The sequence below is a fragment of the Cervus elaphus genome, chromosome 25 (genome assembly GCF_910594005.1).
Source record: "Cervus elaphus chromosome 25, mCerEla1.1, whole genome shotgun sequence".
NCBI classification, from domain to species: domain Eukaryota; kingdom Metazoa; phylum Chordata; class Mammalia; order Artiodactyla; family Cervidae; genus Cervus; species Cervus elaphus.
Window position 1 is genome coordinate 39,997,224 of NC_057839.1, and position 27,086 is coordinate 40,024,309.

At 39.5% G+C, this 27,086-nt stretch overlaps 1 protein-coding gene across 5 annotated transcripts in view; it reads left to right on the forward strand.

Moving 5' to 3' along the window:
* The first annotated feature begins 22,539 nt into the window (after positions 1-22,539).
* RANBP3L (RAN binding protein 3 like) overlaps positions 22,540-27,086 on the forward strand; it is a 53,601-nt gene continuing 49,054 nt past the window's right edge. For 4 of the 5 annotated variants that reach the window (XR_006337837.1, XR_006337838.1, XM_043887728.1 and 1 more), the window contains exon 1: positions 22,541-23,144. Coding sequence is in view for 2 of the 5 variants with exons in the window: in XM_043887728.1 (XP_043743663.1) it covers positions 23,054-23,144 (91 nt within the window). In the remaining 3 variants the exon portion in view is untranslated. Of the gene's footprint in view, positions 23,145-27,086 lie in introns of all 5 variants that reach the window. The other variant, XR_006337839.1, reaches the window with a different exon arrangement.

Below are 27,086 nucleotides of genomic sequence, written 5' to 3' on the forward strand. Positions count from 1 at the left end.
TATGACTGACCTAGACAGCATATTAAAAAGCAGAGACATTACTTTGCTAACAAAGGTCCGTCTAGTCAAAGCTATGGTTTTTCCAGTAGTCACGTATGGATTGAGAGTTGGACTATAAAGAAAGTTGAGGGCCGAAGAATTGATGGTTTTGAACTGTGGTGTTGGAGAAGATTCTTGAGAGTCCCTTGGACTGCAAGGAGATCCTACCAGTCCATCCTAAAGGAAATCAGTCCTGAATATTCATTGGAAGGACTGTTTTGTTGAAGCTGAAACTCCAATACTTTGGCCACCTGATGTGAATAACTGACTCATTGGAAAAGACCCCGATGCTGGGAAAGATTGAAGGTGGAAGGAGAAGGGGATGACAGAGGATGAGATGGTTGGATGGCATCGCTGACTCAATGGACATGAGTTTGAGTAAACTCTGGGAGGTGGTGATGGACAGGGAGACCTGACGTGCTGCAGTCCATGGGGTCACAAAGAGTTGGATATGACTGAGCGACTGAACTGAACTGTGAGGGCTTTGTAGCTAGGTTGCTGTCACCGTTTATTAATTTCCCGTGCACATTCAGTCATGTCCACCTCTTTGTGACCCCATGGATTGTAGCCTGCCAGGCTCCCCAGGCCATGGAATTTTCCAGGTAAGAATACTGGAGTGGGTTGCCATTCCTTCTCCATGAGATTGTCCTGACCCCGGGATTAAACATGTGTCTCCTGCATTGCAGGCAGATTCTTTACTGCTGAGCCAGCAAGAGGAGCCCTTTATTAATTTTAGCTCATTTTATTTCACACTGCAGTTTTTACTTGGGCTTATTAAAATGTTTTATTCTTATTATGTTCAAAATCATCAGTAGGCTTAATAAAATGAAATGAAGAATTTTTTTTAAAAAGGGAGAGAAGTTGTACTTCAGTTAAGTAGGCAAGGGCTGATAGAAAGAAATGAAGGTGAAACACATGAGAGTCTTCTTAGAAGAGTCTGAGAGGAGGAGCCCAGATGGTCCATGTCATGGTCACACCTCAGGAACGGAAACAGCACTGAGGATGGTGAGACACCAGCCTAAGTCCAACTCGTCAAGAGTTTATCTGCCAGACTCCCAAGAGCCCTGGATCTTTCCACTCTACAAGGCTCCCCAAGATAGGAAATGAACGGTCAAGGATCACTTTCTAACCTCCAATTCTTTACTTACAATTCCAATGCACACTCCGCATCCAGCACAGCTCTAAAGAACAGGGACTTTGTCTGCTCACTGCTGTCCTCAGTTTTTTAATTTCCCAGAGATGTAGTTCTTGATGTTTTGAATGAAAGAACAAACACCAAGTCCAACATCTCAGGGTCTCACAGGCAGGAAGAAAAATGTTGTTCCAAGCACCAGGCAATAAGTTCTAAAAGGGACAGCTGGAAAAACAGTACAAAGATCATGGTCTTCTGATAAGCTTTATTATTCTTATTTCTGGTATAAACACTCTTAATTTGATAAAAGCTGAATTCTGGTAACCACTGATAAATTTCTGTATAAGTTTAAAGGAACAGAGGTTGTGATATATGTTAAGAGCAAAGGAAACTTGCAAATGGCTCATTAGAATGCCGTCATGTCTTTAATTCTGGACAAAGGAAACATCAAAATAATAATATAAACTTCATAAAACAAAAAACCATAAAGTCATGATTCATTCAAATACTTCATCTTCAGAGATTATTTATAACTGAGTATGTTGATATTACTTCTCCTAGAATGGTTTTTTTAGAGACTTCTTTGAGAAGGTGTGAGAGAAACTTTCTTAAATAAAATGAGGATTTATTTGGTCAAAAATAAGGCCTTCAAGCCATTTGTGTTGTCCCTTTCCTTAGGCATTAAAAATTAGTTAATTTTTAAATTAATAAAATTTTCATGTACATCTGTATTTCTCGGTTCTGGTCAGCAGCAAGAAAAAGATGAAGAAAAAGATGTGGTCACATCCCAAGCAGAGGATGCTGGGTATTTTAAGCTATGTAAAGTTTACATTCTTGCACTATTTCTTAGTTTATTACTCAGGATCCAATTCATTGTGTTTGCAGATAATGCAACAGCAGCAAAACTGGCATACTATACAGGCTTGCACTTAATTCTAATAAAATAAGACAAAGGCAAAAATTAGGCTTATTTTTCCAGGAGAAGAAAACATCTGGAGAAAGTATACTTAAAAGCATAATGGAAAAAGTATTAATTAAAATTGTTTGGTTATCACAATTTAACTATTTAGTATTAACTAAAACTGGTAGCATTCAGGTCTGAATAGGTACATGCATGTGCGCTTAGTCACTCAGTCATGTCTGACTCTTTGCAATCCTATGGACTGTAGCCCTCCAGGCTCCTCTTCCATGGGGATTCTCCAGGCAAGAATACTGGAGTGGGTTGCCATGCCCTTCTCCAGGGGATCTTCCCAACCCTGGGATCAAACCCACAACTCCTGTGTCTCCTGTATTGCAGCAGATTCTTTACCTACTGAGCTATCAGGGAAGCCACCCGAACAGTACATGGGGTGCTTTTTAGGATGGCACAAGGGACTTAACATTTTAAAACATATTCTTTCCAGTAGAATTGACAGTGTAGAGTCCTTCATGGGTTTGTGATTGTTTTGTCATATGAATTAGTCAAAAGTTAAAAGTTGTCCTAGGTTCTGCTTCCAGAACTCTTTACAATTCCATATCTTCTTTTGGGAGCATTGGTAGCTCAGCTGGTAAAGAATCTGCCTGCAATGTGGGACACCTGGGTTCTATCCCTGGGTTGGGAAGATGGAGACCTGGATTCGATCCCTGGGTTGGGACGATCCCCTAGAGAAGAGAATGGCTCCCCACTCCAGTATTCTGGCCTGGAGAGTTCCACGTACTGTATAGTCCATGGGGTCGCAAAGTCAGACACAACTGAGCAACTTTCACTTCACTTCACTTCTTCACCTGATAATGATTCAATTCTGAGTCCAATAGCTTGCTATTCCTACATAGCTGCTTCTGAGATACACAAGCATGATCTGTGTGAAACTCTAGAAGCTTCATCAATAAAACAGTTGATGAAAGTCTTAAAAAGTCCTTGTGTCACTGAAGACCACAAGAGAAACAAGACCTCCAGACCACTTAGTCCATTAATTGAAGATTACAACTTATCATGGATGCCCTAAGCAGTCATCAGTTCTGGCTAGACAGTTAGATTTTTGGCTTGTTTGTTCATACTGTATGGATCCTTGATATACATGTTTAGATTGCCTTAGGGTTTTTATCATCATAAAATAATACGAAGAATGCAAAGAATGGGTGATTAGACCAAACATTCTCAGCAAAGATCTACCCTTGAAGTTGTTGATTTTTGGCTTTTGGACTATGTTTCACTATCTTAAGGATTTCTTAGCTATATATTGAACACAGCTTCACCCCTGCCACCACGAGAGCATAAGAGAGTAACAGTGAAAGAGAGAAGACTAGCTCAACAAGGATGTTTATCTCATTTCTAGACTCAGGAGGCAATTTGGAAGACTGAATTTAAATGTCAAGAAAGTGCAATTTTAAGCTATTTCTCATTGGCTTAAGAAGATAAGATTAAAATATTTTTAATTTGGATTTTCTTCAAGTCTAGTGATCTCTACAAGTGTTAGTCGCTCAGTTGTCTCTGACTCTATGCAACCCCATGGACTATGGCCCACCAGGCTCCTCTGTCCATGGGATTTTTCAGGCAATAATACTCTGTGGGTTGCCCTTCCCTTCTCCAGGGGATCTCCCCAACCCAGGTATCAAACCCGGGTTTCCTACACTGCAGGCAGATTCTTTACCATCTGAGCCACCAGGGTGATTTCTAAATGTTTTTTTTTTTTTTCCCCAAATAATTGTATAGATTTCAGTGTTTCAGCTGCTAGATTCCAGCATCTAAATATTGACTAGTTCACAGTCTTGCATACTCTCTCTCTCTCTAATCTCATTTCTTAATCACAACTTAAAAGTAAGGAAATGGGACAAAAACTAGGCAGCAATTGCTGAAATAGATTTTTAATTATAGTCTTCTGCTTAACTTTTGTTTTAGTTCTCCAACTTCTAAATAATCTAATGGTTTGGGGAACAGGAAGAGAGTGAAAAAATTTTCATTTCAAATCTCTTTTCATTTCAAGGTCTGAGAGATTAAAAACTTGGCTGCAGGTTACTGGTATATGTAAAGACTTGAGTCTATGCCAAGGCAACTTAGAATGCAGTACATGCTGGAATGTTTGAAATGTATTTCTATGTATACCATATGATGATTCCAGTCTTCTCTATATTTTCCACTTCCCCATGGATGACTGGCATCCTTCCTTCCCCAGCTCTCAGGAGATGACCTTTATGTTTTCATGAATAGGTAATAAGAGCATTGTGAAAACACAGGGAGCCCAGCCTGGTGCTCTGTGATGGCCTAGGGTGTGGGGAGGGAATGGAAGTCCATGAATCCATCCAGGAGGAGGGGATATTATATATATATAAGTTATGGCTGTGTGGCAAAAACCAACACAACGCTGTAAAACAATTACACTCCAATTAAAGAAAAAGAAAAAAAGCATGATGTGCAGTCCATCTGCCTTCCTCTACTCTTAAAAAAATTTTTTTTTGCATCAGGTTATTAAGTAGCCAAGAGTATAAGACACTGTTGAGTATATCTTAAGATCCAACTCATTCTATCAGTATTCTGAGAAACTCTTTGCAACTGACTTGGCTGAGTTTTATTTTAGTGAGTAATTATCTATTTGTTTATTAGTTTTAGTCCCAATTCTAGTTATCTGTCTTTTATAGCCACAGTGGTTTGGAAACTAAGGTAGAATTTATCTCATAGAAATTCTGTTTATAAATTTTGTTTTTATAATTTATAAATTTGTAAATTAAGTCTTTTCCTAATGACATTAAAAAAAGATTTGTTTTTCAAAATTGAAATTGATTCTAAAGCAATAAAAATTGAGTTTTCTTTTCATTAACTTTTGAGAGTTTGTTCTGCTCTGGATATGAGTCCTTTATTGATACATTATTTTAAATTTTTCTTCCAGTTTGTAGTTTACCTTTTTAGTTTTCTAATAGTGTCCTTTGAGGAGCAGAAGTTTTTAATTTTGACAGTTGAATATATCAAATTTTCCTTTTATGACTCATGCTTACGAGTCATAACACATATCATTTATTTTATGACTTATACCTGTGACCCTCTCATATCCTGTCTATGAAATCTTTGCCTAGTCCAAGGTCACAAAGATATTTTTCCTGTATTTTCCACTAGAAGTTTCACAGTTTTGGGGTTTTACATGTAGGTCATTTATTATTGAGTTTTAAGCACTCTTTATATCTTTCGGATAACAGTCTTTTAACAGATACATTTTTGAAATATCTTCTCCCAGTCTTTGGCTTGTCTTCTCATTCTCTTGAAGTATTTTATTATTATTACATTTTACCTCCTTTTTCAGTTTATTTCCTATAAATTTTTGTTTTATTTCAATAGTTGCTTTAAGGTTTATCAGCTACACCTTTCACTTATCACAGCTTAAAACCTTTAAGTATATTTTACCACTTATACTATGAGAGCCTTATGATAATATACTTTTATTTCTTCCCTCTTAATATTCGTGCCATTGTTGTCACAGATTTCATTTTTGAAAATATTATAAATCTCACACAAACTGTTACTATTTTTTTAAAACAACTGTCCTTTAAATGTATTCAAATAATGAAAAAAAAAAATCTTATATATTTACCCATGTAGTTATCATCTCCAGTGGTAATCATTCCTTTGTATAGATCCATATTTCCAATATAATTAATATGATTTTCCAATGCCTAAAGGACTTCCTTTAGCATTTCTTATAGTAAAAGTATGCTGATAATTAGTTCTTTTTCAAGTTTTTGTGCTTAAAATATTATTTATTTTGCCTTTAGTTTGAACAATATTTTTGCCTGTAGTAGAATTTTAGGTTGAAAGTGTTTTTTGTTTTTTTTTTTTAGTATTTTAAAGACATCGCTTCATTATCTAATTAGTTGTATTGTTTCCAATGTAGAGTCTGCTATTATTCTTATCTTTGTTATTCTGCATTCTGCATGTATCATGTGATGTATACCCATGTTTGCTGAATGCTTAAAAAAAATGTTCCCTTTACCATTGGTTTTGATTATGATGTGCCTTGGTGTAGTTCTATTTTTCTTGTGCTTGAATTTGTGGGTTTATAATTTTCATCAAACTTGGAAAAGTTTTGGTTATTAATTTTTCAAATATTTTTTCCTGCCTTCACCTCTCACACCTCTTGCTAGCTAAAATTATTAATACACATATATTAGTTCACTTAAAGTTAGTCCAACAGCTCACAGATAATCTGTTCATTTATTTTTAAATCTTGTTTTTTCTATACATTACATTTTCAATAATATCTGTTAGTCTACTTGAAAATTTACCTCCAACATTCAATCTTCTGCTAATTACACCCAGTGTATTTTTTTGTTTTAGACATTTTATTTTTATTTGGGTCTATTTTTATATCTTTCATGAAAGTCTCAGTTTAACTTTTTGAACATATGGAATATAGTTTTAATCACTATTTTGATGTTTGTCATTGTTGTTTAGTCACTAAGTCGTGTCTGACTCTTCTGTGACCCGGTGGGCTGTAGCCCACCATGTTTCTCTGTCCATGGGATTTTCTGGCAAGAATACTGGAGTGGGTTTCCATTTCCTGCTCTGGGGATCTTCCCTACCCAGGGATCAAACTCAAATCTCCTGCACTGGCAGGCAGATTCTTTACCACTGAGCCACCAGGGAAGCCCATTTTGATATTCTTGTCTGCTAATCCTAACATCTGCCTAATTCTGAGTTTATTTTGATTGATTGATTATTTCCTGACATCTAGCAATTATTTCTATGTTTGGTAATTTTTTATCGAGTGCCAGTCATTGTAAATTTTACCTTGTTGCATGTTTTATAATGTTTATATAAATATTCCTGCACTTTGTTCTGGGATACAGTTATGTTATGTGGAAAGAATTTTATTTTTTCCGATCTTGCTCTATGATTTATTAGGTGGGATCAGAACAGTCCTCTGTATAGAGCTATTAATAATTATTTCCCACTACCAAGATAGCACCCTTTTAAGTACTTCACCCACTGTCCCATGAATCAGGAGGTTTTCCAGTGTGATTTCTGACTATAAGAATGATTATGACCCTGAATGAGAGCGAGGCACTCTTCCTCTATCCATTCCAGGTGATTATGTCCCTGGTCTAAGGTAATTTCCTCACAGGCATGTGCTAGTCAGCACTCAACTGAAGCGTCAAGGGAAACTCTTCAGATTTTCAGATATCTTTGTTACAGCTCTTTCTTTCTCAGTGTTCTTGTGAACTCTAGTCCCCTTGTTCACCCCAGGCTTTCAACTCCATCTCAAGTCAGAGAAAAGTCCAGGCTCCCCCTGGGTTTGCCCTTTTCTGCATTACAGATTGGAATCTCTCTTAAGACAGCAAACAAAGATAAATAGAGGGCTCACCTCATTTGTCACCTTTCTTTTAGGAATATATGATATCAAGTATCTTGAAAACTCTTGTTTCATATAATATTTTCTTTATTTATTGATTGGACTTCCTTGTGGCTCAGCTGGTAAAGAATTCGCCTGCAATGTGGGAGACCTAGGTTCAATCCCTGGGTTGGGAAGATTCCCTGGAGAAGGGAAAGGCTACCCACTCCAGTATTCTGGCCTGGAGAATTCCATGGACTGTATAGTCCATGGGTTTGCAAAGAGTCAGACAGGGCTGAGTGACTTTCACTTTCACTTTATTTATTGAGTGCTTAAGGTGGGAGAATAAATCTGGTCCTGTTATTACATCTTGGTCAGAAGTATAATTTAGTTCCTAGAATATTTATTTAGAGAAGTTTAATGGATACTATTCACTATCAGGAAACAAAGGAAAAAGAAAGTCAGTTATTTAGTTTTAACCAAATGTTGTGGATAAAGGTTGTTGGGAGATAGCAAAATTAGAAAAAAAAATAGTGTAGAGTTTTTCCATGAAGCTAAATTTGTTTGATTTAATGGCAGTTCCTTATGCTAAGATGAATTACTTGCTAAGTATTACTTCCATTTGATTTTTTTTTACCTTGTAAAATTAAAAATTGGTGACTTTTCCAAATAAAGTACAGGCCTATCAAATCCCATAGTCTAGAAAGGAGTGATAAATTTGAGGAGTAAGAACAGGTCAGCTCCAGGTGGCTGAGGAATAATTGATTTCTGAGTTGACAAATGGAAAAACAGTTCTTTGAAGGTTAAGATTATATCATTATTCATCATTTTATTTCCAGTATCTAGCATATAGTTGGTGCTCAATATATGCTTGTTGAATGAATGAATGAATGAACAAATGAATTTGGTACCTAATCACATAATACCCAAGCACTGCTGATCTGGAAGAGCCAGGAATTTTCCAGTTGCAGCCCTCTTAATTGATTTGCTTCATTAAAATAGAAACAGGAAAACTAATTGGCTTTGACACAGGCTTATTTCCCAGGTCACTGCTGTGACTGTCACACACTCCTCAGTAAACAAGCTGTTGTGCAAGGCACCTGAGGCAAAGGACCTAATCAGTTGGCAGGATTTTTCACCATGACAACACAGACAGGGAGAAAAGAAAGAGTGCAGCATTAACTGGTGAACCTGACATGATTTGAGGACAGACATAAAACTGGCAAAGAGTTGACCAGGCAGACACCTGTCCTGTGAGTTATAACACTGGCCACTTATGATTAATAGAGTCACTTGAGTTGCTTTTATAAGTCCTAAATCCAGAAATTAAGATTCAATTAATCTGAGGTGGAGTGAGGAAACTGGCATATTTTTGAAGTCTGTAGGTAATTTTTTTTGTACACCTAGGGTTACAAATTACTGTGACAAGCCAAGAAATCAATAATCCCCCATCCTTCCACGTTTGCTGATCTCTACCATTAAAACTGTTCTAGTCTCCAGGAAGGTGCTGCCAGTAAGAGGTATGCACTGTAAAAGTGAAAATCAGATGTTGGCAAATATGAAACTCACTTTATTTTTGTATTGTTGCCCCTTTTCCATTTACGAGCTCCCATTTCTGTCTTCCCTGGTGGCTCAGATGGTAAAGAATCCACCTGCAATGTGGAAGACCTGGGTTTGATCCCTGGGTTGGGAAGATCCCCTGGAGAAGAGAATGGCTACCCACTTCAGTATTCTGGCCTGGAGAATACCATGGACAGGGGAGCCTAGCAGGCTATGGTCCATGGGGTCACAAAGAGTCGGACATGACTGAGTGACTTTCACAGGTTCACAGAAGATTTCTGTTCTACAGCAGGAAAATAAAATATAGCACAATCAGGTAAGTTCTACCTGATAGAGTATGTGCTATGCTCTGTCGCTCAGTCATGTCCAACTCTGTGATTCTATAAACTGTAGCCTGTCAAGCTCCTCTGTCTATGGGACTTTCAGGCAAGAATACTGGAGTGGGTTGCCTTCTTCTCCTCTAGGGGATCTTCCTGAACTGGGATCAAACCCACATGTCTTGCATCTCCTGCATATCTGTATTATTTACAGATATATCTACTATTATTTCAATCACTATCCAGTTCTCCAAACTGCCTTCCCTCCCTACGTTTACTCAAATTCCAGAGAAGGGATCTCGTGCTTGACTTTTGTGAAGGCTTCAGGAAGGTGTGAAGGTCAGGATGAGTGAGCTGACTGGTACAGGTCAGTGGGTAGGAAACTGAATAGCTGGGTACAGTTACTGCTGTGCTGATTCTAGCTGCCACTGTCAGCACCCAGCCTGGTAGTGGGTATGTTGCTGTTGTATGCTCCCAGCAGTCCTGAGGTTCCCTTCTGCTTCATCCCCAGAGAGGTGCTCTGCCATGAGCCTCTGCTGGTGGAATTTCTTCCCGCCTATCTAACCTTTACTGTTTCCCAGGTGGTTCAGCAGTAAAGAATCTTCCTCCCAACGCAGGAGATGTGGGTTCCATCCCTGGGTCAGGAAGATCCCCTGGAGGAGGAAATGGCAACCCACTCCAGTATTCTTGCCTTGTGAATCCCATGGACAGAGGAGGCTGGTGGGCTACAGTCCACTGGGATGCAAGAGTCCGACATGACTTAGCCACAGAGCATGCACACACCCAATCTTTACAAGTCCTGAGGCAAATGGAGGCCCACATACCTTAAGTCTACATATTAAGAATTATAAATCAAGTTAACTAAGTGCTAAATGAAATAGATTCTATTGTCCTAAGCTGAAAATATACTTTGTAAGAACAAGACAGAAAAATATATATAAAGATTAGAGTTAGCAAAATATCAACTAAATTTAATTTGCATTATATATGCCTGGGCATTCTTTCAATGGGCTGGCTATGTTTGGGTTTGCATGAAGTTAAATATGCTTATTTAACTTATATGCAGAGTACATCATGCAAAATGCTGGGCTTGATGAAGCACAAGCTGGAATCAAGATTGCTGGGAGAAATATCAATAACCTCAGATATGCAGATGACACCACCCTTATGGTAGAAAGGGAAGAACTAAAGAGCCTCTTGATGAAGGTGAAAGAGGACAGTGAAAAATCTGGCTTAAAACTCAACATTCAGAAAGCTAAGATCATGGTATCTAGTCCCATCACTTCATGGCAAATAGATGGGGAAACAATGGAAACAGTGACAGAAATTTTTTTTTTTGGGGGGGGGCCTCCAAAATCACTGCAGATGGTGACTGTAGCCATGAAATTAAAAGATGCTTGCTCTTTGGAAGAAAAGCTATAACAAACCTAGACAGCATATTAAAAAACAGAGACATTACTTTGCCAACAAAGGTTCGTCTAGTCGAAGCTATGGTTTTTTCAGTAGTCATGTATGGTTGTGAGAGTTGGACTATGAAGAAAGCTGAGCACTGAAGAATTGATGATTTTGTATTGTGATGCTGGAGAAGACTCTTGAAAGTCCCTTGGACTGCAAGGAGATCACACCAGACAAACCTAAAGGAAATCAATCCTGAATATTCATGGGGAGGACTGATGCTGAAGCTGAAACTCCAATACTTTGGCCACCTGATGTGAAGAACTCCTTGGAAAAGACCCTGATGCTGGGAATGATTGAAGGCAGGAGGAGAAGGGAATGACAGAGGATGAGACGGTTGGGTGGTATCACTGTCTCGATGGACATGAGTTTGAGTAAGCTCTGGGAGTTGGTGATGGATAGGGAAGCCTAGCGTGCTGCAGTCCATGGGGTCACAAAGAGTTGGATATGACTGAGTGGCTGAACCGAACTGATGTTTGGGTGAGTAATCAATTAGAAATTGGTACATGTTTGTTCCCTATAATCTAAATTTTTGGCCCTGGTTTCAAGTAAAATCACTAATTATGTTGATTTAATCAGAATTTTCACACAAAACTTGCATTCTTGTGTCTGTAATGATCAAATCAATTGAAAATATAATTATATTTAAACATAAAATTTGGATTAATTTTAAGAAAATTTCAAGTAGATATTAGCAAATAAAACTATTTTTTTCCAATTTTATCTATTTAAAAAAAAACTTGGCAGCACAGCACCGTGTGTGGGTTCCTGGACCAGGGATCAAACCTGTGCATCCTGCAGTGGAAGCGTGAAGTCTTAACCACTGGACCACCAGAGAAGTTCTTATTTTTTTCTAATTTTAAAATAAGAAAGATTTCTTTTAAAACATTTAAAATTATTTATTAAAAGGCAAACTACAAAGTATAATGTATCAATTCAATTTTTCACCCAATTTTAAGTCAAAATGATTTCACTAAAGATGAAAATTAAAAAATTTTAAACATTTAAATTAAGTCTTATGAAATATTTTTAAAAAGCCAAACTATCTGTAATTCTAGAATTAATGCCCATGAAATTTCCAGTATAAAGGGAAGGAATCATGATTCATGCACATTACAACTAGACCTGCATTTGTACACGTTTAACGATTACATGAACAATGCGGCAATTGTTTTTTGTGTGTGATGAGTTGCTTCAGTTGTGTCCGACTCTTTGCGATCCTGTGTACTGTAGCCCGCCACGCTCCTCTGTCCATGGGATTCTCCAGGCAACAATACTGGAGTGAGTTGCCCTCCTCCAGGGGAATCTTCCCAAGCCAGGGATCGAACTCAAGTCTCTATGTCTCCTGTATTGACAGTGGGTTCTTCACCGCTAGCACCATTTGGGAAGCCCTAATTGTTTTTCACCTATCAGATTAATCATTGAAAATAGGGGACAAATTCACCAGCATCTCTGGAAGTACAAACTAAAACAGAAAGAGGAAGAGGAAAATGTACAGTCAGCACTGGGAGGGAACGAATATCTCATCTTAAAGGAATCTTCTGCATTCACACTATGAGAAAAGGGGTTTATAAAATAATTAACTTGTCTTTTTTCTCCCTGAAGTATTTTCATTGAATCCCCTGCTAAAAACCCTCCTCTTACTCCCAGGCAGACACTGCAAAAGCAAGCCCACAAACCTTCAGGGCTTTGGACACAATTGCCTTTTGTTCAGAATCTAAACCAGTGGAGAAGCTTTCCCTGCAGCCTAAACAGTGTCAGTCAGAGCGCAAGTGTTTAGGGTTGTAGGTTGGTCTGTGCCAGCTCTGATCTCAGATCCCTGGTGGCAGCATCACCATGTGTTTCCTGGCAAATGCATTTGTTGGCGGTATGCGGAGCCCCCTCAAGCATGGGGTCCAGGACAGGGGCCTCTCTTGCCAGGGACAAAGTAAGGCTGGCACTGATCGCTTGAAAGTAGAAAGTGTTAGTCCCTCAGTTGTGTTCAACGCTTGGTGACCCCATGGACTATATCCTGCTGGGCTCCTCTGTCCGTGGGATTCTCCAGGCAAGAATACTGGAGTGGGTTGCCATTCCCTTCTCCAGGGGATCTTCCCCATCCAGGGATCGAGCCTGGGTCTCCTGCATTGTAGGTGGATTCTTTACTGTCTGAGCCAGTGGGGAGGCCCTTGGCTGCCTGTGTATCTGGGGAATGGGGTATAGCTTAGCAAGCTGACTTATGCTTCCAATCATTTTATGTGACTGCTGGGGTTCTGGGAAGATTACACTTACTATTACAACCACCTTGGCTCTGTGGGAAAACTGGGAGGTGATTTATGGCCTCTCCTGAGTTGTTCTGCCCCTTGCTGATGCCCTCTGCCTGTGTCCAAAGCCATCTGATGTCTTCTGCCTGTGCCCTGGCAGCCCCAGATGTGCCAGTGGGTTCTGCCACTCAGCCAGTCAGGTTCAGGTGTCCCGCTGAACTTCACAGAATCTTCTTTGCAGATCCTCTTTATCAGGAATCATGACAAGTGATCTCCTTTCTGAAGAGAGAGTGTGAAAAGAATAAGTGTTTCAACTCTAAGACTCCAGGGTTTCTTCAAGAAGTCACCCTGGCCTTTCTCTCCAGTAGCTCCATAGATCATCCTGTAGGTCAGGTTGCTAATCCCTGGGCTGCAGACCGGTCTGCAGCCTGTTAGGTCTCCCCCTCCAGCTGAACAGGAGGAGGAGGTGAGAGGTGGGAGAGGTGGGAGGGTGTAGCTTCACCTGCCACTCCCCAATGATCGCATCACTGCCTGAACCATACCCATTACCCACTCCCACCCCACCCCATCCCCATCCACGGAACAATTGTCTTCTACAAAACAGATCCCTGGTGACAAAAGGGGTAGACCACTGTTCTAGGTGGAGTAGGGTATCTACTTGACTTCTGATACTCCCTCCCCCCCAACCCCCCACCAATGTTTTTGTCTCACATTTGATTGGTCCTTATTCAGTCTATCTATACATCCGTATTTATGTCTGTTCTCTGACCCAGGGAGGGGTCAGGAGTCCCTTTGTAGCAAAGGGAAAAAAGTAAGACTGATGTCTTACTTCTGTGAATTGACTTCTCAAGCTATCATCACAATTAACAGATTATCAACTTCTCCACTCCTCTCTTTGGTAGCAATAAGAGGGGAGGTAAAAATGGATAGTTTTAGCTTCCCAAAATAACTTTGAAAAGTCAATCCAACTGGTTGACTGCTCTGAATCAATAGCCACCTTTGATGTTAGAAAACCCACCCTCCCATAAAACTCCTGGAAGAATACTTTTAAACATGATACTTTATTTCTATTTGTTTAAGTGAAAGGATCCCTTAAAACTCCCTAGGAAAATCTGTGCTCTATTTCACAATCTTGCCACTAGTAGGAATCTTCCCTGTATTTACCACAAATGAAGACATTTAGAAACCAAAAGGACTGGAAGAGAAACCCTAATAACAAAGCATGTATCATTTAAATACAAATTCTGTTCTGAAAAATCAGAAGTTGAGACTCTTTGCTTTCCCCAAGCATCTATTTGATAGGATAGAAGACAAAAATAACTGAATATAATTTTTATCCCTGTGGCATTATGTTAACGCTCACTTTTGAAACACAAGATTGAGAAATTGTACTTTTCATCTGCTTCAATATCTGTGGGGACACCAGGATTGTAGAAATTGCTCTGTCAAATCCCTCTCTTGTGATTAGAAGCTCCTGGAGGTATCTGGTTGAGCACACAGGCAAAATAGAGAGTGCAGAAACCAAAGTTCGGCTCTGGGCACAGGGCACCATGCCAAGAGGGTACTGCCATTCCGGTTGATAACAGGTAATGGAAGAGACTTAGAAATTTTGAGGAAGTCCCTCCAAAGTATGGGCCCCACATTGCCAGGTCTAGGTAAGGTACTGTACTAATGCTGCTATGTGACCCACAGGTATGCATCAAGGTGTAGACGTAAACATGAAGGAGAACTGGCAACACTACTGATCTTGGGTTAGAAGAGAATCCTTTGTTTTTATTCTGTTTCACTTTTCCCAACAATATTTATCCCGTGCCATGGACCAGGCATTACTGTAGATGATGAGTGTTGGTAGGAAACATGCCCTCAAGGAGTTTGCCATCTGGCACCATGTTTTAAAATCCCAGCTATTAATTAGAATCATTTTGGAGAGCTCTTGATAAATATTTGCTCCCAAGTTCCACCCCAAACCAATCTATTCACATTCTTAGGGGGCAGGGCCCAAGCACCAGAATGCTTTATAATTCCCCAGGGGATTCTAAGGTGCAGTCAGAATTGGAAACTACTGACATAGGAGATAAAAAATGATTCTGAATGAATACATATCTCCTGCTACTCTCTCCATGGCCTGTACTCTAAGCCAGCTGACTGAATTCCTTTGAAAATGTGGACAGGTTCTGTTACAGGGCTGTTTGCTTGGTGAGTTCTTTCAGCCACTGGAGGTGTATGAGGGCCCTCCTATGCCATCATGAATCCATCCAAGGCTTGTTCACCAGCTGACTGTGGTGGACCAGGCTTTGAACGACATCTTTCATGGCTTCCATGCTTTGTGTTGGCCTAGAATATAATACCAGGTGGACTCCAAAGCCTATAAATCAGCTTCTCAAACCACACACAGACTTTCTCAAAATATAATACTTCACTTGAATCAGTTATGAAACCAAATCTCGGCCATGTTCTGCTAGACAATTCAGATATCTTAATTATCTGTCAGCCTTTTGGAATTAAAGTGAATAGGCCTTTTCAAACTACTAAATGCTCGCTTACTTCAAAACTCAAAAGTTTATAGTTTGTTTCAAAGGAATTTTAGAAGGATGTGTTTGTGCTCAGTCCTGTCTGACTCTTTGCATCTCCATGGACTGGAGCCCACCAGGTTCCTCTGTCCGTGGAATTCTTCAGGCAATAATACTGGAGTGGGTTGCCATGCCCTTCTCCAGGGGATCTTCCTGACAGGGAGATCAAACCAGTATCTCCTGCATCTCCTGCACTGCAGGCAGATTCTTTACCACTGAGTTATTGGGGAAGGGACAATACTTAGAAGGGGAAGCCATACATATTTACTTAGTTGCTATTAGACAGTTCTTGCATATACATACTTCACTTTATTTCATAATTCTATTGATAATTCCCTCAAATAAAGCTGTCTGCTATAGGAAGCCTGGCTGACTCTCTGACATGTAGTACAGATATTTCCTCTTGGTATCTGCTGTATTTGCCCTTCACTGGGCTGCCAAATGCTGACTAAACAAATCATTAGTCAGTTCCCAGCAGGGTTTCTCTTCTTGTGTTCAGACTGGGCAGCTATCTCCATCTTTCCATCATATTTAGTTAGCATCTTTTGTGCTTTGTGTAACTGTAAACAGTGTTTTTTATAAATCATAAAAAGTGACATAATTTTAAACATACAAGTTAATAACCCATGAAAATAGAGTCAGGAAAATAAAAAGAAAAAAATATCTGTTGTTTGGCGTCATCATTTTTTTTTATTTTCCTCTGGAGGGTGAGAGTGGAGATGATTTTTAATGAAGCTCTCTCATGCAATTGGAAAATTCCCACAGCCGAAAAGCTGGCTGTCTCAGCCACCGAGCTGACAAAGATTTCCTTGCACTGAGGAAAGTCAAGAAGAACGAAGCCCTACTTCTTTCCGACTTGATATTATGCAGGTTTTAAAAAGATATCATTAGAGAAAAACTTGGCAAGGACTTCTGGGTTCTGCTGTCGGTGTCAGTCTCAGCAGTTAGGCTCAGATGGGACCCTAGTGTGATTTCATGAATTCATTATCCTCCGGTGAAATTCACGGCCGTCTCCGATGTGCCGGTCTCTGTGCTCCACACTCATGGTTCTCTCTGGTGGGAGGCAAGAAGTGGTTGGGGTTCTAACAGGAAGAAGTTAGTTAATATTCACTGAATACTGGTGGCCAGGCCTCTGAAGGCATGTATTTAGGAATACAAATAGCTCACAGACATTTTTCCTCAATGCCTCACTGAGGAGCTGAATTTGGAGGAAAACTCTCTTCCATCATTGCAAATACAACCTGTTATGAAAGGAATATTTGTGTTTTTCCAAGTTCATATGCTGTAATCCCCTCAACATGACGGTGATAGAAGTAGGGCCTGTGGGGAGCAATTAGGTCACGAAGAAGGAACACTTATAAATGGGATTTTGTGTGTGCTCGGTTGCTAAGTTGTGTCCAACTCTTTTGGACTCTTTTGGGAGTCACCATGTGACTCCCATGGACTGTAGCCTGAGAGACTCCTCTGTCTATGAGATTTTCCAGGCAAGAATTCTGGAATGGGCTGCCTCCTCCAGGATGAATGGGACTAGTGACCTTATAAAAGAGACCCCTGAGGGCCCCCTCACCCTCTTCCCACCATGTGAGGACACAGTGGGAAGTCAGTTGTCTGCAACCCGGAAGAGGACACTCAACAGACCCTAAACATCTTAGTACCATGATCTTGGAAGTCTAGCTCCCAGAATTGTGACAAGAGATTTCTGTTGTGTTTAAGCCACTGGTCTATGATGCTTTGTTTTAGCAGCCAAAGCTAAGACACAACCTAACTGAATTTTTAGAAATAGAAATAAAAAACTGGTAAAGAAGGGAACTATACAGTTGAGAAGTCATGAGTAAAATAACTCTTTGGTTCTCTTTAAATGAGAGTGTCATTTTTACATAAATCTAGCCTTCTTTCTCTGCCATAAAGGTCTCTTGATGATCGTGGCCCAGACACTTGAGACTGGACCCCAGTATGGTTACCATTGCTTATAAATTGTATTCATGTACTGCCATATAAATACAGTATGAATATTAACATTTCATATATTTGTGCATGTTTTATAAAATGTGGAGTAAAAGATTAAATGGAAAATTTGAAGAATTTCTTTCTACATCCTAATAAATTTAGCACATTGCCTATTTCTTATACCCTTTCAATTAGATCATTCAGTAATTATACTTTAAAACTTTTTATAGTGGAAATGTAAAAAAAATAATAGGCATGAAAGTACAATAAATCCCATGTACCCATCACTGAGTTTCAATGATTATCATTTTATGATCAATTTTATTTCATCTCTACCCCCATATCTCTCATCTAAATTATTTTGAGACAAATCCCACAAATAAAAAATTTAATTAATTAAATTATATTATACTCCACATAGCATTAATAAAAATGAGTGAAAGAGAAATTGAGAAAGCAAGAGAAAATGAATGAAGAAAGGAAGGAGGGAGGGAGAGGATGAGAAGCATAATTTGCTTATTATTTTATTCTTGCAAATGTAAATTCAAATGAATAACAAGAGTTTGATCTGGTGCAAGTTAGTTTGCTTTAATTTGGAAATGATCCCGATTAATGAGTATTTACCTTCAAAGAGTTCAATTCTGCTGAGAATCCACTGACCCTGATGCCTGTGTACTTCAAATACTTTTAGATGGAATTAAGACTCTGTAAGACTATGTGCTGTTACCTAGAATGGTGGACAATATGGAAACAGAACCACTATATTCTGAGTTTCCTTGCCACTTAAAACAAACAAAATAAAATTCAGTATTTTTCTACCAACGGCTTTATTTTGTTGTGTTTTCATTTTGGCCAGAAGCCTTTAGTAAAGATAGAAAAACATAAAATTACAGAGATTAAATATAGACATGCAGCAATGACCAAATCACATCCATAATCAGGTAACCTTCCTATAGTCTCAGATACGGGTGATCATTCCCTCAGCTCACAAATAAAAGACCCCATTCTTGTGGGCAGTGTGTAAAAACACATGGGTTTATTGCGGGTTTTACTAATTGACCTTGGACTCTGCTGACCTCCAGAGGGAGCCCTATGGCAGTCAAATCTGAGACTCACCCATGAAAGGTCCAAAATTAGTTTGAATTACCAAGGCAATGTTTATGGAGTGTGGCAACATTTCTGATAACCTAAGCTCACATATTGGCATTCAATAGTAGCAATTTTAAAATAGCAGGCAACTTAAGTAAGCAATTGGTGCCATGCCAGTGTAGCCTCATGAACCTATTGACAAGAGCAAGTATTCAAGCAAAACAATCTCTAATACAACCATTTGCCTCTGGTTTGTTTTTCCAAATAGCAATCACAGGGTCCAACCAACTGTATTACTTGGGAAATTCTTTGAGCTAAAGACATGCAGTAACTTAGAATAACACAACTCTGAACCGCTTCAAAATACTGCCTTGATGGTACATTAGGATGTGTGTGTTTGTCTCTCAGTCATGTCTGACTCTTTGTGACCCCACGGACTGTAGCCCACCAGGCTTCTCTGTCCATGGATTCTCCAGGCAAGAATACTGGAGTAGATTGCCATTCCCTTCTCCAGAGGATCTTCCCAACCCAGGGACCAAACCCTGGTCTCCTGCATTGCAGGCAGATTCTTGGATATACATGTTAAATAAGCCATTGTGAGATTCTGAAGCTCAACATTCTCATCCACACAATATCTTTGGTGGAAGAAAGAGTAATTTAGAAAAAAAAAAAAAAACTACCACCAGCTGATAGAAAGGAGCAAGGATCTGTTATTTAAAAGCATAGAAAATCTAAAGTCTTAACACTAGTTCAGACTTGAACTGCATTAAGCTTTCTGTGTCTCATAGTTTTCTGTGTTTGCATTCTATAATATTAAGGGCCTTGAGTCGTATGCTCTGACAATGAGAGTGATGAATACTACTGCTTTGTATTTATATAATACCTGTACTTCAGAAAACTCTAAAGACCCTCAAAGAGTAGGTAAACCTGTCAACTAGATATCATACATACTTTATTATTATTAAAGAAGTAACTCACTTGTGAGCTAATGTACAATGCATGTGTAATGTATGATGCTTTTTAAACATGGTTCAATTGAAAGAAGAATAAAGAAATTTCTCCTGTAACCTGAGAACCAGATTATAAAACTGATATTTTATGATTAGAATTCATAAAATATCAGTTTTTCCAGTAGCACCCCAAAGCAATAAGATCAACTGTCTGATAAGATTGACAGTATCAACTGTCTAAGTGTGACATGCCATTCTACTCTATTCTTCTGGGAATACAAAGCCACAGGATAGGCAGAAAAGATATGGGAGAGAAGAACCCAAACCAAGGAAACTGGTGGCATCATTGTGGCATCAAAGAGAGCTGATAAGTGAAGAAGCTTGGCTTTCAGAGGATTCTAATTCATTTTTAAACAATCAGCAAGCAAAAATGCCAAATATTATTCACCTGTTTCTTGACCCAACCAGACTTCACCTTTTGTATTCTGACTTCTTGCTTTTTTTTTATAAGCAAAAAGCAAAGTACAACATGCCCATTATGAATGACTAACTTGGTGGTGTGTCTGGGCTTATGGCTGATACAGCTGATGTTATTTCATATACTCCTATGACATGCTGCTTTCAGCGACACTGGCTTATTTCCAGTGGAAACTGGAGAGTCCCAGTCCTCAGAGAGCAGAAGTGTAACTAAATACACAGTGTAAGAGCATGCTCTTGACTCAACTGCAGGGCCATTGCCCAGGACTCACTCAATGACGCACGACAGTCGGACACAGAGAATCCAGGTTCAGGGTTACACAGTATGAGCTCTGGGGCTAGAAAGCTGGCTGATAGCCTCTATGGTCAGCTGAGCATTCCTTTTCTTGTCTTTTTTTCCAGCTTTATATCCATTCATGAGTAAGAATGATGGAGGCATCAAGGGGACTTCGTTGAAACACTAGACCTTACATTAGGATAAATGTAGATCCTAGTCCCCAGGCAACATTCCCCAGCGAGAAACCTACAGAATGAAAAAGATTTAAGAGACTTAGCAACCAAATAGAATGGGTGGACTTTTAGGTCCCAATTTGAACAAAATAATACCTGGATATTTAATTACACTAAGGAATCATGTTTAATTGTTAAAGGGGTGACACTTTTATTATGGTTCCATTTTTCAAAGTCCTAGCATTTTAGGATGGAGAAGGCAATGGCAACCCACTCTAGTACTCTCGCCTGGAGAATCCCATGAACGGAGGAGCCTGGTAGGCTGTAGTCCATGGAGTTGCTAAGAGTCAGACACGACTAAGCGGCTTCAGTTTCACTTTTCCTTTCATGCACTGGAGAAGGAAATGGCAACCCACTCCAGTGTTCCTGCCTGGAGAATCCCAGGGACGGGGAAGCCTGGTGGGCTGCCGTCTATGGGGTCGCACAGAGTCAGACACAACTGAGGTGACTCAGCAGCAGCAGCATTTTAGGAAGACATTGAAATATGTATGAACGCAATGATGTCTGGGATGCTTCAAGTGGTGGAGTGAGGCGGAAGGGGGTTGTGATGAAACACAGATTTGCAACAAGATTATGCATGAGCTACTAATGGCTAACTTTAACCAATGAGTGCATAGGACTTATTATGCTATATTCTTTTTTCTTATTCAGATAGATAGGTAGATAAAAAATTTCTCATTATAAAACACTTTTTAAAATATCAATTTTTCCCAAGGGCTTGCTTGTAGTTTTGTGGGGTATTTGATTTATTTATATAATAATATATTTAGTGAGAACCACAATCTGATAGAATATCAGTAGCTTTATGTAACTCAGCAAAACAATACCTCAGTCCCCTACCATGACCATTGTGAAGCAGGAAGTAATACCAGCCATTTAAAGCAGAAACTATGGTTCTCTCGTAATAGGGATCCTCTCTTTCAGTGTAGCTAAACACTTCTTTAAGCTGTTACACTCTGAGGTACTTAAAAACTGCAATAGATGAATAATATATTGAAATTATATATATATATATAGTAAAAGCAGTTTGATAAAAATCATAAGAATTATGAAAGAGCAATCATGCATTCCATAAGAGCCTTCATAGCTCAGAGTACTCTTGGGGAACTCTTAGGTGCCTCAGAGTAAAATGAGGATTCCCACCAGGATCTGACTACGAGGTAAACTTCTAGTTAGGGTGTCAACTATATACCCTAGCTGTTAGCACCAGTTTCCCTGGTGCCCTAGAAGATGCGGGTTCCAGACTCTGGCTAAACAGTTCTGCCTTTCCCTTTGTCCTGGCCCACAACCTCATTTCTGCATATATATAAGACCTGTGAGTTTTGAAGGGCAGGATCTACCAGCATTCATTAAAACTTCAGGGGTAGCAGCTCCCAAGTTCCATGAAGGGTGTTCAGGATTTGATTTCAAGCTGTAATGAAATATGCTTTTATATGCTATAATATAAACGATTTTCAACATTTCAGTTAAGTGTGCTATTTCAGCACAAGAAAACACTGGAAATAGCTTTGTCTTATGATCTGAAAATAGTAATAGATAATCTAAGGGGAAACAGAGATAGATCTGTGGAAAGATAACGTTTTCTGTGTTTATTTTTCTTCCTGAACTCCAAATAATTGCTTTGGCAGCAGGCGGCTCTAGAGCTGCCCCCTTCTGAAGACTCAGAGGTGTTTACAGAAGTTGAAAGTTCTAGCAGTACATTTCCATGAGCTCATTAGCAGTTCCTTTAGATTTCACGTACACAAGTGAATAGCCATGTGGTATAAACTCCTGCTTTGAGCTTTCCCTTTAATTACAAAGCAGCAGAAGTCAGATATGTGATTACTGCAATATCAGGGCATCTTTTTAGAATCCTGCTTTGGTCACTATCATTCATAGCAACTCTAATGCCATTTTTCGCCTGCCTCTTTATGCTAATCAGCCTAGCCCATTCGGCTCCTCCTTCTTCCAGCCTCCCTTAAGAACTGTTCACTTTCAGCTGTCACAGAGGGTAACTCAGACCAGACTTAGAAATCACTTGATTTAGCTCAGTAGCACTTTTTTTCTCCTTTGTGTATGTGTTACTCTGCAGTCATCTCTAAATATTCAGGACATTAGATTCACATCGGCAGAAGGAGTCAATGATTGCGAGACTATAATCTGTTAGAAAAAGGGTTACTTTGCAGGATTTTACACTGTAAGGGGGGAAGTTCCAATGTGCTTTGAAATGAAAGAAGAATTAATTGCGCTTTTATCCAAATGAATTGGCATCTTTATGTGTAGGAGAAGCTACAAGTTGGTAAATATTTATTTCAAGAATCATGACTACGAAGCACTTGGAAATGCATTAGAGAAGTAAATGCTTTTCCAGGCAAGGACAGGATCCGCTTGTACCTCTGTAGTTGTGGGTAACGTGTGAACACCGTTCTTGGTGACGGGCCAAGGGAAGGGATACCCTGCTATTCTGGAGCCACAGCCATACAGCCAGTACCATGTCTACCATACAAAGAAAAGGCAGCAGCCACCTAGTCAACAGTTTGCACACCTGTAGACTGAAGCTTCCAGAGGAACAGCAACATCAAGGTGAGTCTGTCAAGCTAATGGGTGGTATGTTTTGTGACCTCCTGTCCATTTGCATTCTTGGAAGGATGGCGGGCTGGTGAAGTACCTGTTGTGAATCTCTGTTGTGAAATGCTTTGCAATCTTCCATTTTTAAACTCTTAGACATAACTGTGATGCCTAAGGGTGAGTTTACTTGTATTCACTGTTGGTTTTTAAAGGGCTACAGAAGACCATAGAAAATGCCTAGTCCTTGGTGTTGTCATTCTGAAACATATGTGGTTACATTTCCAGCCATTGTCATTTTTCTTAAGTATTCTGGATTTTGTGTATTTCAAGACACCTATCTAGGCAAGGCTGAATCAGCTACAGGGGGAATCTGCTAAGAATGGCTTTAAGTTAGTCTGGACATTCTCCCTTGTCCAACCACTAATGATACCCTTTGGGATTAAGAGCCCAGTCTTGTATCAATCTCTGGCTCATTCATTTATGGGTGAAATAAATACATTCTTGGGTCTTTCCCTCTTATGGCTCTGGAACAGATGAAGACAGACAGGGGAAAGTGTCACATTCAGACTGAACTATCTACCTTGCAGCCATTTTCACCATCAGTCTTAAAACTTCAGATCCACCGCTCAGCCAGCTGCATCAGTTAGCAGCAGACGGTTGACATGAATAGACAGGATGATCCCTCAGTCCATTCTGTCAGGGACACCAGGGACAGCTGTAGAAAAGGCTGGGTGTCATGGATGACATCACCATCCAGATGTTAAGGATTTACCCCAGGTATTTCTAACTTCTCAGTACCCTCACAGGCAGACGGATCTGGCTACAAGCTCTTTCTTTTTCTATAGACACAGTTTTACATTTCAGTAGCATGGAGTGTGTTGTCTGAAGGGCTGAACCCTGCCACTTTTAAGGTGGCATCTGTGTGCTAACATTCATGTGAACGTGTCAAGCTACCTCCCTGCTTCAGTCTCTGGACTTCATGCTGTCCAAGGCTTAGCACAGTGTGGGTAGAAAATACTTCATATTAAACGAAAATAGCAAAAAATTTTAAGACCCTTATGGACCATCATGACTTGTATAAATCATTTTGAACTAACTGCCTTAGAATGTAAAGTCCTAGGATGTGCCAGGGTTTAATCATAGCACTGTAAAATGTACTTGCTCCTCTATTAATGGACAATTCTAATTCATTTTAGTTTTTTTAGTTTGCTATTCATTTTGTTTGAAATGTTGAAAGCTACCTTCCACCTTTCACAATTGTTGCTGTAATATTTACTACAGAAATCTTGTTGGGGGAGCATAAAGGAGATGGTAAAAATCACCTATGAAAATTACCACCTAAACAGATGCTATTAACATTTTAATGTATGTCTTCTAGCCTCTCTTCTATGCACATGTACAGATTATTCTTTTACTTAATTTTTAAAGCAAATATAGACTTATTTTGTACATAGGGTTTGCAAACAATTTTTTAACTCAACAATTGAATATGAACAAATTCCCATGTCATCATATATTCTTTTACAACCTTATTTTTAACAGTTGCATACTATTCCTTCACATGAATATAGTTAAATTCTTTCAGGTAATTCACTACTGCTGGATAGTTCAGTGATTTCCAATTTTTCACTATTACAAGCAACACTTGTTTAACGTACATTAATGGATAAATTGTTGCTGAGATGAGATTATTCTCTTGGAAAACATTTTCAGAAGTGGAATTTTGGGGTCAAATGATATGCATGTTTTTAAAAATTTTTTTTGGAGGGGGATAAATGGCCTTTTATTCAGCAGTGTAGAGATATAGTCTCAGTAATACTGGGTATTATTTTCAAGTTGTTTTTTCCAATTTTGTAAGTGGAAAATAGTATCCCACTGTTGTCTTTATTTAAGGCAGACTGGGCAGACTGTCTTGATGGTCTCTCCCTTACTGGCCATATCCAGAGCAGCCTGGAAATATCACTGTGATGACATAATTCCCAAAATATCAACAAGATTAGAAGTCTGGTCTCACTTCTCAGACCAAAGCTTTTGCCTAGAATGTTTTGAAAGCAACCATATTCTTCCACAACTGAGTCTCAAAATATCTGCCCACATAAACCACAATCCATAAAGTTGTGAAGCATGCTAGTTCAACTCAGACTGGCCATTGACTTTACAAGAAATGTCATCTAGAGATCTGAGTTGACAAGTGACACTGGGCAGAGTTTGCCTTCCAGTTATAGCTCTGGAGTTTATAAGCATTTATTCGGTGTAATGGTTCTGACTTTTCCATCAAGCTATATTTGTACCTTGTTATTAAGCAAAGTTCAGCAAAGGCCCAAGGAAGCAAAGCCATTTGTTTCAGAGTGAGGGCTGGCTGTGGATTTATTCGCTGAGGTGTTCTGAGTGTGTGGCTTTGGCCTATCCCAGCCAAACTATGATTCCAGCATACAGACTAGGATTAATGGACTTTTAACTCATCAGCAGCATGAGCAGATTCAACACAGATGCACTTTCCAAAAATCCTCCATGCTAGAGGCTAAGCAAGTTCTTTATGTTAAGTCTAAGGTATTTAATGCTTTCCACCTAGTTAATCACAAAATGTGCTTTTTGGGTGATCACATAAATAAAGTCACCTATCCTTCAGCAGTTATCTGGACAATGACTACCAAAACACTGTGCCAGATGCTAGGTAAGTACGCTGAACTAAGCTAACTAAGCCACGTGCTTTCCTGTCCACATAGACTTTATTTCCACTGTATGTAAACAGGTGCTATACTAGTCCAGAATGGAAGTCCAGAAAACTACTCTTTCTGCTGTTGCTTCTTCTGTGATAGTTCAGATCCATCTGTCTGTAACGTCCATCTGAGACCACATTTGTAGACATTAATTTATATCTGTAAACACTCGACACAACGTTCAGTACACATTACATGTCCTAGAGGGACTACGTTTTACAATGCTTTGAAGTTCACAGAGTAGCATCACAGACATTATTTAATTATACACGTGTGTATATATATAAACGTGTGTATACATGTATGTAATGTGTCTGTATACCTGCAGGCATGTGTGCCTCTGTGTGTGTACACATGTATGTATACACCGTATTGTACTGTTTCTCTGGAGAACCTTGACTAATACACTGCCTTACCTGATTATTATGAGAATTAATTAAGATAAAGTACCTTGTTAACCTCAAAGCATGTACATATATACATACTGTACGTGTACATGCTGTGCTACGCCTAGTCGCTCAGTCATGTCCGACTCTTTGCGACTGCATGGACTATAGCCTGCCCAGCTCCTCTGTCCATGGGGATTCTCCAGGCAAGAATACTGGACTGGGTTGCTACCCTCCTCCAGAGGATCTTCCCAACCCAGGGATCGAACCCAGGTCTCCCACATTGCAGGCAGATTCTTTACTGTCTCAGCCACTGGAGAGGCCCCTATATGTATATATGTATGTGTATATTAGTATATGTGTGTGTGTGTTAGTTGCTCAGCTGTGTCCAACTCTGAGACACCATAGACTGTAGCCCACAGTGCTCATCTGTCAATGGAATTCTCCAGACCAGAATACCGGGGTGGGTAGCCTTTCCCTTCTACAGGGGTTCTTCCTGACCCAAGGATTCCTGCATTGCAGGGTCTCCTGCATGGCAGGCAGATTCTTTACTAACTGAGCCATCAGGGAAGCCCCATCAATCGATTTGTATAAAGATGTAGATATAGATGGGTTTCCTTGGTGACTCAACTGGTAAAGAATCCGCCTGCAGTGCGGGAGACCTGGGTTTGATCCCTGGGTTGGGAAGATACCTTGGAGAAGGGAGAGGCTACCCACTCCAGTATTTCAGCCTGGAGAATTCTATGGACTGTATAGTCCATGGGGTCGCAAAGAGCCAGACACGGCTGAGCAACTTCCACTTTGTACTTTTGTAGATGTAGATACAGATAAAGACACAGATATAGAGAGAG